At 36.8% G+C, this 11,725-nt stretch overlaps 1 protein-coding gene across 2 annotated transcripts in view; it reads left to right on the top strand.

Annotated features, from left to right (window-relative positions):
• The first annotated feature begins 10,002 nt into the window (after window positions 1-10,002).
• LOC121872595 (protein fem-1 homolog B-like) overlaps window positions 10,003-11,725 on the top strand; it is a 39,058-nt gene continuing 37,335 nt past the window's right edge. The window contains exon 1 of one of the 2 annotated variants that reach the window (XM_042375444.1): window positions 10,003-10,231. In XM_042375444.1, coding sequence (XP_042231378.1) covers window positions 10,106-10,231 — 126 coding nt within the window. In that variant the 5' untranslated portion in view covers window positions 10,003-10,105. The remainder of the gene's footprint in view (window positions 10,232-11,725) is intronic. The other variant, XM_042375446.1, reaches the window with a different exon arrangement.

Below are 11,725 nucleotides of genomic sequence, written 5' to 3'. Positions count from 1 at the left end.
TCACACTGAAGACCCAACCTAACCTTGTCCCCACGCACATGTTAAGATACCAATTCGTGTTTTCTCTTTGTTTACACCACCCAGCTTTATTACATAATCATGTATGTTTTCATATGGCTTTTGTTAAACTATAGTATGTTTTCTCGTGCACTGTAAAGTGTTAGGAGAGAGGTTTCAGGGTGGGAGAACTTTTAAAAAGAGGTGTTTCTGGATAGTGAATATGGCGATGAAACCAACAGGTCGGCCCCGCCAGACCACCTGTGGAGCCTACCTGTAGGAGGGTCACCCGACTCAGGGTTGTCAGGTTCATTTTACAGGTAAACGCCAAACTAAAAGGACAAATCATAACTCGATACAATGTTATAAATATCAATATATATATATATATATATATATATATATATATATATATATATATATATATATATATATATATATATATATATATATATATATATATATATATATATATATATATATATATATATATATATATATATATATATATATCATGTAAAACCAACAATGATTATCAAGATTTATCTTATCCACGTTTTCATTGTGGATTTACATGAAATATATATATATATATGTATATATATATATATATATATATATATATATATATATATATATATATATATATATATATATATATATATATATATTCTACTAGAATATTTTGAAATTATCTAATACAGTAGATATAATACTTATTGGGAATTGCTCCAGAGTATTCAAAACAAATTTAAACACTTAAACACTCGTCATTTGCTAAAATAGCACTCCGATTATAACATCAAAATCATCGTTGTTGTCATCTTATTGCGCATCTGAAGTTGATGGTCTGTTGATTTCATCAAAACTTGCAGATGTTGCACAAACATTGTCATTAAACAAGTTCAGCATCTCCTGACTAACTGTGAAATCTTTGCTACAGTTATTGAAGTGCAGTCTTGTTTTGATTCTTACGTTGGCAGATAATAAATTGGATGAGAGTTTATTTCGTACGTTACTTTTTACATTTGTAACATGCGAAAATATACGTTCAACTACCGCATTACTTAATTGCTAGTTCTTGAAAGCAGCTTTCATTAAGCAGCAAGTAATAATGTTTGAACCATCAGTGTACAGCACCTGTACACCAATTGGCTAACACACTATCCTGCCAATGATTCTTTACTTAAATAAGTGAAATGCAGTTAGCAGTCCTAGATATGACATGACAGCCAACACCACCAGTAACTTCCTGAGTAAAATGGGATATTCGGGAAGGGACAGTTCTAGGAAACAGCTGACTCTTATCATAATAAACTCACGAAACCTTGAGGATGAATGCAAGTGTACTCTGGTAATACTCATCCTTCATCTGCCACTTGATCTATTGTACCTTGTGTATCATAATAATAATATTAATAATAATAATAATAATAATAATAATAATAATAATAATAATAATAATAATAATAATAATAATAATAATAATAATAATAATAATAATAATAATTAACGGTTTATTGAAATATTTCTGCAGCCCGAAGGCTGAAAATATGCATTGGACATAAATGACTTATTACATACATTGGTGGTTTAACAAAAGCCTTCATTAGAGAAAGGTAAAGCAACATACAGTGAACATACAGATTAAAGTAGGTGTTGAACAGCACACACGTAGTGTAGTAACTCCCTCCCAGATGGTGTTAGGAGGGACCTCATGTGGTGTAGTAGTTCCCTCACAGATGTTGTGTGTGTGTGTATGCAGAGTGATAAAAGGACAGTGTGATAGGCCCAACAGTACTGACGTCATTTGCAGCACGGCTGAAGTTGAGGAGGTTTGCGTTGTCTGAGACAAGGCAGACGGGGAGCTTCCCTGTCCTTCCCACTTTCGTACTCGAAGCATTCCTCGTTTACCACGCCGAAGGAATATGAAAGGAGGTCATGAAAAAGAAAACAAGGCAGTGAATGAAAAAAGAGTGTGTCAATGGCCTATGAAAAACCGCGTCTCCATATGTGCTGCATAATCGAGTTTATAACATTCACCACAAAGCATAAAAAGGTTAGAGGCCTTTGAAATGTGGAAATAAAGTAACACAGACTGGAAAGAAAATAAGAAAGTACAAAGAATAGTAAAAAATATCAAGAGAAATACTACATTTACCCCCAATACGAGAAAGATATTTCGGTCATATAATTAGGGATGGGTATAATAACAGAAATATTAATGAACAAAGTTGAGGGTAGACAGAGACTGGGATGGATGGATGGAATTAAAAACTGTGTCACCAAAGAAATGTAAAATCTTATAGGATTGGTAAAAACACCCCCAAAAACGTTTAGAGGGGAAGGATGTGGGCGCCAACCCTCAGATATGAGGGTTTAATTCACCATTTATCATTTTACTAGCCCTTCAGAGGGTTGGTCCCTTATTTTATTACTTTGTTATGAACTTTAATGTTCAGTGTTAGTGCAGGAGGAAGCCTGTAATTGGAAGCGTCACACTGGATCACACCTTACCACTGCTCGGTGTACCACCAACATTTCTAACACGGATGTACTGTATATTATGTCTCTGTTAATTATATTTTAGGTTATTAGACGTAATCTATCATAATATGAAAGCTATTAACTCGATTTATTAACCTTAGCAAGTCCACTGCACATGACAGTGTCAGACCCAAATATTTATAAACAAACCCACGTGACTTTTTTTTTATCCTCTTCGCCACTGATCAGCTCGTTAACCACTTGAGCGGTCGGCCACGTCTCTGTTACACACTGTTGGCAAGTGCTGGGCATGTACAGTGTAAGAGGGCAAACTTTCAAAGTTTGGGTTGTCACTTTATTCTTTTCTTTATAATCTTCTTGGTTATATTTATTTTATTCTTGTTTCTAAGTTTTTCTTTTCTTTAACATCTAATTCATTTTCTCAAAGTATTTACTGTATGTCTTTGTGTCTCTTACTTATTTATTTATTTCCTCTTATTTACTTACATTCTCAGAGTTACTAAGTAATATTCCATTCTGTGGGTTAATCTGTTCCCGGGTGGGCTTTTCCCCTTAAAAAAAAAAAAAAATATTAATATATATATATATATATATATATATATATATATATATATATATATATATATATATATATATATATATATAATATATATATATATATATATATATATATATATATATATATATATATATATATATATATATATATAAATAAGTATATATATATATCTTAGAGCTGCCACCACCCAGGCTTTTTTTTTATTTAACATCCACAATGAACTTCTCAATTAAAGTGGTAGCTTGGTAGACACGAGAGGTTAGGCACGTATGTTATCAAGGGTATTTTCAGGGATGGCAATTGTTTGAAGGAATGAGTGGTGATACACATTCTACTGAATCAATATTTATTAAAATCAAATCTGAATACTGTGACAATTTGAACCTTTACTCACAACAACCAAAATTAGGTTCAATTACTGATTACTTTACTGAAATACTTAGTTAAAACAGAACTGACCAATAGATTGTACTGTATAAGTAGCAAAAATAGATCTTCAATTATCAGTTACAACATTCAATAGTTACTGTATACCTCCTTACCGTATTATTACACAACAGTGATACTAGAGTGAGAGTCTCTCTCAACACTTGCCAATAGCACAGAATGATGGTATTACTTTTTTATGGGCATTAGCCCACCCGGGCACAGGTCACTGACCCACATTGGAGACCTGGTGGGAGGGGGGGGGCAATAATAATAATATTAATTGATAAAATAAATAAACATAACAATTAAAAAAAATATAATAATAATAGTAATAATAATAATAAAGAACCATAAATAAATACAAAAATGTAAAAAAAAATATCATAGTGAGAAACTCTATATGTATGTTTTGTTGTCAAAGTAAAAGAAACAATTGAGACTACAATTGTGTGTAAATGAGGCAGAAAGTCAGATCAGCAACCTGGGACTTGGTCACAATTTTCGTAATGCCATATGGCAGCAGGGTCTACCATTAGACAGTACATTATACTTCCAATATCTTCCCAGGTGGTAGTACCTACTACCTAGTAGAGCACCATGCTATTACTTGATTAACAGGGAAACATATACCAGCACATCTCAGCTGTGAGTACAGCTGGTTCACACACATACTTCACAAACAATAATCCTGGTGATCGTTAGACGTATGGTCTCAATACTCAACCTGGGACAATTATATTCCCAATAATTCATCCACATACAGTCAGGATCAGTACACCTGGTATTCAAAACAAATGCCACTCGGCTACACTCTTGTGCCGCCGCAGGGCTCGTGATGCACTCTGGTCTTAATCTCGAGGAATTAAAGACATCCTGCATCGGACATCTTGCCTGCAGGCGGCTGCCGATACTCGGCAGTGGCAATACCACATTCAGTGCCTGATAGACAAGGAAGAAGAGTCAAGAAGTGACTAAAATCATATACAAAAATGTCACAAAACACGTCTGGCAAGAGAACGAATGGATCATTCAACACAGAAAGCACCCAGTTATGTTACACAATCATTTGGCACATAAGACGTTCAACTACTTTAAAACCTGAACACTGATAATATGGCGGTGTGCGATACGGTATGAACCCGATAGATGAGGAAGAAGAGTCAAGAAGTGACAGTTCGTCTCTCGTACATCTGTTATATACGCCGTGATGCCTCAACAAGAACTTGCATACATATTCATTTAAGTCAGTTGTAGTACACATTGGGCTATAAGAATCAGTGTCATGGGGTCACATCAATTTCTTAAGGTTAACGCTTACAATCTAAACAGTGTTTGAGTTTGCAATGCAATAATTAAATTGCAACAGTGTGTAGGATGGCATTCGCACTTTGCAGATTCAGCAAATCATCCCACAGACTCATTCATGCCCAGCCGTTGTATTTCAGGGTGGTGAGCAGATAAGAACATAAGAAAATAAGAAGTCTGCAATAGGCCTGTTGGCCTGTGCATGGCAGCTCCTGTCGAGAGTTACTACCACTCTCTATCATCCATGAATCTATCCAGCCTCCTTTTGAAACTTTCCAGCTTTCCAGCACTTACTACAAAGTTGCTAAGCTTGTTCCACTCGTCCACCACCCTATTTGTGAACCAGTTCCTTCCTATCTCCCTCCTAAACCTAAACTTATCCAACTTAAATCCGTTCCTCCGAGTCCTATCCTGCTCGGATATTATAAGAACTTTATCTATATCCCATTTATTGATTCCTTTCACCCACTAATATACTTCTATCATATCTCCCCGCACTCTTCGTCTTTCTAGGGAATGCAAGTTTAGTTTCTTTAACCTATCCTGATATGGAGGGTTTTTAAGTCCCGGAATCATTTTCGTCATTCTTTGCTGCACCGACTCTAGTGAATTGATATCCATTCTATAATAAGGGCACCAGAACTCAACCGCATAATCGAAGTGCGGCCTGACTAGGAAGTCTTCAGATTCATAGTCACCTACAATGTTGTCCCAGTCAATATTTCTGAAGTTGAAATCCCCCATATTGCACAGGTTGTTATATTTTGCTGCCCTACTCATTTCCTGCCATATGGGCTGAGCTGCTTCTTTCCCAAGACTTGGGGGCCTGTAAATCACTCCCATAATTATTTTTTCTCTTCCTGCCGTAATTTCTACCCATACAGTTGACAGGTTCCTCTCAAATGATTAATGACTTTCTTAAATACAAAACTGACAATAATTTCAATACAGTCATCTGATATCTAGTACTTATGTATATACGACCTGACCAATGGTAACCAGTGGTGGAAGCTGGGAAGCGGCGAAAGGGGTTCGTAACAATATATAAATATAAATATATATATATATATATATATATATATATATATATATATATATATATATATATATATATATATATTCTACCATGCCATATATAATTTATAGTATAATATAGCATTTTCAAAGTAAATTTGTATTTTATTACTTTTATTCATACCGGTATTACTATGGTCGGAGAAAGTAGTAAAATTGTGTCGGAAAGTAGTAAGGAAAAAATTTAAAGGCACTTGAAAATAAAAACACATGCCCACTTTCTTTTTATGTTCAAATATATAAAAATGCCACTGAGGAAGCATTTTTATTTATTATCTAAACCTAATTTGCAAGATCTTTATGTCCAATTCAGATTGAACCTTTATATTAGTATTCTCTTACAGGTGTTCGAAGAGTAGAGAGAAGCTGAAAGAGCTGAGCTGTATTTCCATGAATTTCCCCCAGCTAGCTAGCCAAGAAACAGAAGGCTCCCTGGTGGCCAAGCTGAGAACTACAAAGCCTAGGAAGGTAAAAAAAATATATAATAATAAAGACTGAGATTTAGCACTCAATACGAAAGCTCTTCCATATGGAGTATAACAAATATTCACTATACTTTGTAGTTATCATGTCAGAATGCAATACTCCAAATTACGGCTAACAGTTAAAGTTTGCCCACGGCAGGCATTAAGTTATGCTACGTTAGGTTGAGGTTAGTTCAGTTTAGTTTAAGGTTAGATCAGGTTATGTTTAGATAAGATTAGGTTAAGTTCACTTAACTTGAACTTAAAAAAAAAACTTTTAACACATTTGCCATAACTACGACAGTGTTCACACAGCGAAAAATGCCCTGTTTTAAATTCGTTTTCTATGAAAAATCAGCGGTTGTGAAGTAAATAATTACCCAAATTACTAAATATAAAAAACAAGGGGCGGGCACCAGGCAGGCCTCTGTCTGTGATGTCATCAAACCTAAGTTCAGGCTCTTTGAGTTTTGGGTGGCCTTAGCACAACCCATGTTGGAGGAATGTGGGCGCATACTACCCCGGCAGAATTATTTAATTATAGTAAGAATACTTTCCTGAATACATGCTATCGAACTAACTAATAAATGCAAATTAATCTAGCCTATAAATATAATACTTACAATCTTATCCCTGAAAGATTAAACCAATAAAAAATAAAACGGATAAAATAAAGATAAGTCGTACAAAGGATTTTTGGAATTGCAATAATTAATGAACGTAATATAATTTGGAACGTCCTGTCTTGTACTCCAACGAATTAGAGAAGCTCCATTAATAATCAGATTTTCCACATACAGATTTATATATCTGCTTCACCATAAATTGCCCTTTATTGATACCATGTACTCTTATCAAGGTTCGAAATTAGGACTTCTCAGAAAATATATGAGATGTGCACATGTTTGGTGATCGTGTGTGGAAACTAGCCTCTCATACGGATTTCCATTGATTTGTCAAATAAACGCTTGTGTCAAATAGGCTGTAAAAAGAGCCGTATTTTATGACGAGGACCTTCATATATTCAGGGATCGCATACATTTTGGTCTTAGGAAGGCTGAAATAGGTCAAACTGCGCTCCTATTAAAAGTGTCAGAAAACGTATTGTGTATTAGAAAGTTATTACATCTTACATCCATGTATATTTGCATGTTTCAACCAATCAGCATAAACAAATTATAACTTTGACTAGTTTCATTTTTCTTACAACTACAGTACTGTATGTCCACGAATATTTATTAAATATAAATATGTGAAACACTTCAAATATCGACAAAAGTAACACGTGACTCCTCAGATTTCGAGTGACCAATGAGTGGCATAATACTAGGTAAAAAATTCTCATGGAGTTTCATTTTATTTCCATCTAGGTAAGCCACGATATTTGGGAGTAAAATCTCTGGCTTGATGCCTTGTAGTCTTACACAATTTCAGCGGAACTGGTTTAAATATCTCTTTGGACATACATGAGTACCAACCCAGCCAATGCATTAGGCCCCCTGCGCACATGAATTTTTTAGTTGGCCAACAGTTTAATTGCATAAGTGAGAATCATTGAGCCAAATGGGAGCGCGCACCACACATGCAATTCAATAGTTGGGCGACTGAAAAGTTTGACATGCTCCAACTTGTGCGCAATGGTATAGTTGGCCAACTCGCTTGTGCATGCAGATTTCAACGTGTGCGAGCGCACTATATTGTGGCGAACTGTCGGCCGACTCTCACTCATTTTCTCACCTTATAGTGACAGATAGCCTTCCCTAAGGGGGTGCTATTCCTCCATTTGGTATTTTTTATGTTATTGAAGGCCCAACGAGGAACAAGAGTTCATCGAAACTGTTGTCGCTCATTATATAGTAAATAAAAAAAAAATTGGGCCGGCCCTTAAATTTTCATACATTTTGTAAACTTGTCCTTTAATCAGCCGTTGCTTGTAATTGGATTAACCCAGTACATTTTGTTTGCGTTTCTTTTTCCTTTAACGAATTACCAACGCACAAACATAAGCTGTTTCTTTTTACTTTTATCCTCTTCACCACTGATCGGCTCGTTAGCCGCTTGGGCGATCGGTCACGTCTCGGTTACGCACTGTTGGCAAGTACTGGGCATGCACCGGCTCCTGAATGTACCTGAACCTGCTCCAGTGTTGCTCAAGTCTTGTCTTGAAAGAGCTCACACTCGGTGCCGTCACAACACTTTCTGGTAGATTGTTCCAAGAGTTCACAACTCTCACTCCAAAAAAGTTTACCCTCACAGTTTTCTGGACTTGTACTTCTTCAATCTTGAGCTGTGACCCTGTGGGGTTCAAGGTGTTTGGTTCACACTCAGGATGGGATGGAGAAAGGAAACTCACAATGTGCTCTCTATATACATGTTGTATTGGATGTACAATGCAGCTTGGTGCTGGGAAGGCAGCATGGTTACAAGCGTGATGTAGAGAGAGCTGGTTGGTGAGGATGCTCAGAGGAGGACCAGCTTGTGGGTCGCCATGCTCACCGGCGGGAGCGAGGACCGCCAGGCAGGCGGAGGAGGAGGTGTGTTGCTGACTGGTTGGTGTAGGTAGAAAGAGACAGGTCACCACGAGGTCAGGTCTTAAATAGCGGGGGGTAGGCGTGGCTTAGTAGTTGACCCCCGCTCCGTGATGTATGGCGGCGCTGGTTGACCTAGACCACTGGGGAATTGGTGGGGTCGGCTACTCAGCGACAAACAGCGTTTGTAGGGGAGAAATCCACTACAACCCCTTGTGGGGCGAGCGTCCGCCAGCTCCAAGTAAGGACACTCGACTGAGTAGTGCCTCTTGAGATGCTTATACACCTCAATTAGGTCACCCCTTGCCCGTCTGTAGTATAAGCTAGGCAAGTTCAGGCGCTCCAATCCCTCAGGGTAGCTGTAGCGTTTTCGTGTCGTTAATCACCACACACTGCTTGCGGTCATAAGAAGTTTCCACTCCACTCCACCTATTCGTGAGATACACTAACAAATTCAAATGCCTTGGAAAATAAAGAAAACATAGGAAAATGATCCTTCCAACTTCATAACTCTCACGTATATATCCCAGTCAGGATTATTGTATTCTGTACACTACAAGCGTGGAAACTCAACCTCCAGAAAGACCCAACATCCCCAGGAAATGTGCAACAGAGCACATATGATTCCGGAATTACGTCATCTAGTTCTAGATTATCCAAGTAGACTAAGACAACCCTCCAGACCGTGACAAAACACAATATAGCAGATCTCATAAACACGTTCAAAATCTTGAAAGGGATGAAAAACGTGAACCCGGGCCATTTCTTTGTGATGTCACGTACATCTAACACGAGAGGACAAATCATAATTTACCCATATCATTAAGCTCGCTACGTTATTATGCAGAACGAACATAGGAAATATTTCTTCACACAGAGGGTTAGATCTATGGAAAAGTTTACCAGCTCAAGCTGTGGTATCGAAAACAATACTTCAAAGCTGTACCATCACTTTACCGTGGCAGTCCTACTCACTGTGATCTGGAAGTTATTTTTTATTTTTATTATTAAACGAGAGTGTTTTAATCACAAAGGTACTGGGGTAGTACATGATAAAAGTACAAGATATCATTGAAAGTATTGTGTTCAGGGCAAGACGCTTGGATACAATATTAGCGAAGCTCATTTGTTATATCCCAGTTTGTGTACCAGATACTGTGGTTGTTTTGGTCTGGCAGCTGTTAGGAGGAAGAAACGTCGACTGTGACCCCGTTTGCGACATAAACCATTTACCATGCGCAATGACCTCTGGAATGGAGTCTATGAAGAAAAGGGTGTACCATGCTGCAAAGTTGGGTCTCTCTATATCTCTTTATGCTCATTTATCTGTCAAGCCTCCTCAAGAGTGTGATGATCTGTTGGGTCAGGTAAGTTACTCTTTTTTTTTATCTAACTAAGGACGGTTTTTTCTATTATTTTGGTGAATATTATTAATGAGTAGATTTAGTTAATAGTTTTCTTTTCGGTTAATTTATGATAGTAGTTAGGTTTCGATTTTTTAGCTCGCCATATCTCTGTTATTTCTCCTGAGTACAGAAAGTGTCATAGAAGAAATTTAGTCTTATTTTTGTTAGGTAATGTGGTTGCAAACAATAAAATAACGGAATTCTAAACGTGGCTATTATCCTAAATTGACCTTCATTTCTTCTGAGTTAATCTTCGAGAATTTTTTATCGAAACTCCCATATATGATGTATTATGAGTTGTGGTAGAAAACACTTTAGGATTTTTATTTAACGACACTATTCCAGTTGGAGTGTATTTTACCATATATTATTTCACCACTTATCAGCTTACTAGCAATTTAGGCGGTTGGTCTGATCTTTATTACTTTGTTTTGAACTTTATTGTTGTGTTAGTACAGGAAGAAACCTGAAGTACCTGAAGGAAACCTGCAAAGTTTGGTTGGGTCACCCTAGATAACACCCTTTTACATCTGCCTTGAGTTAGGACTCGAACCCAGGACATACTGGTGAGAGATAAACACATTACTACTGTACCACCAACATGAACTTTGTCTCATGTATGGAATGGAAGCATTGGTGTATATACAGTTTGTTTTTAATGTTTGAATTTAACTTTTGAGAATTGCAGCGCACCAAGGTTTCGGGTCAGACAAAGTTCATCCTTATAACGAAAAACTTGGAAAAATAAAAAGTAAGAAAATTGTAATTGTTAATATTTGGAAAAGATCAAAAACATAATTTCAACCTAACCTAACTATTAAAAATCAGTCACAGCATTGCTTCTCAAATGCAACATAACCAAACCTAACCTATCCTAACCTACTGCATGGACCCAGTCGACTAACCTATATCCGGATTCGCTGGCTACCAAAACTTGTATCGTTTTAGTCAGAAATTTATATTTTTCGAATTTTTCTGACTTTGATTTCAGGTTTGGTTCTCTAGGTCCCTTGTTTTTACTTTTGACTTGTTGGGTTAGGTTGGTTTTACATATAGGAGGTTAGGTCCTTCTGATTTCTCTGACCTGACCTGACCTAACCTAACCTAATGGAACTGCAGGAGTGGTCAGAAAAATGGCAAATGAAATTCAACACCAGCAAGTGCAGTGTAGTTAATATTAGAAGAACAAATACTGTCAATGTATACAGTCTTAACAACATCAACCTAGAGAAGTCAACTTGTGAAAGAGACTTAAGGGTACTTGTAAGCCCGGACCTACGGCCTAGAAAACATTGCGTTAATGTTCGAAATAAGGCAAACAGAGTATTAGGTTTTATATTTAGAAGTGTAAATAATAAGAGTGCAGAGGTCTTATTGCAACTATATCTTGCGCTAGTCAGGGTGCACCTCGATTATACTGTTCAGTTCTGGTGCCCTTATTATAGAATGGATATC

This window comes from Homarus americanus, unplaced genomic scaffold (genome assembly GCF_018991925.1).
Source record: "Homarus americanus isolate GMGI-L3 unplaced genomic scaffold, GMGI_Hamer_2.0 scaffold39155, whole genome shotgun sequence".
In the NCBI taxonomy this organism is placed as follows: domain Eukaryota; kingdom Metazoa; phylum Arthropoda; class Malacostraca; order Decapoda; family Nephropidae; genus Homarus; species Homarus americanus.
This window is presented reverse-complemented; position numbering and strand designations above follow the sequence as displayed.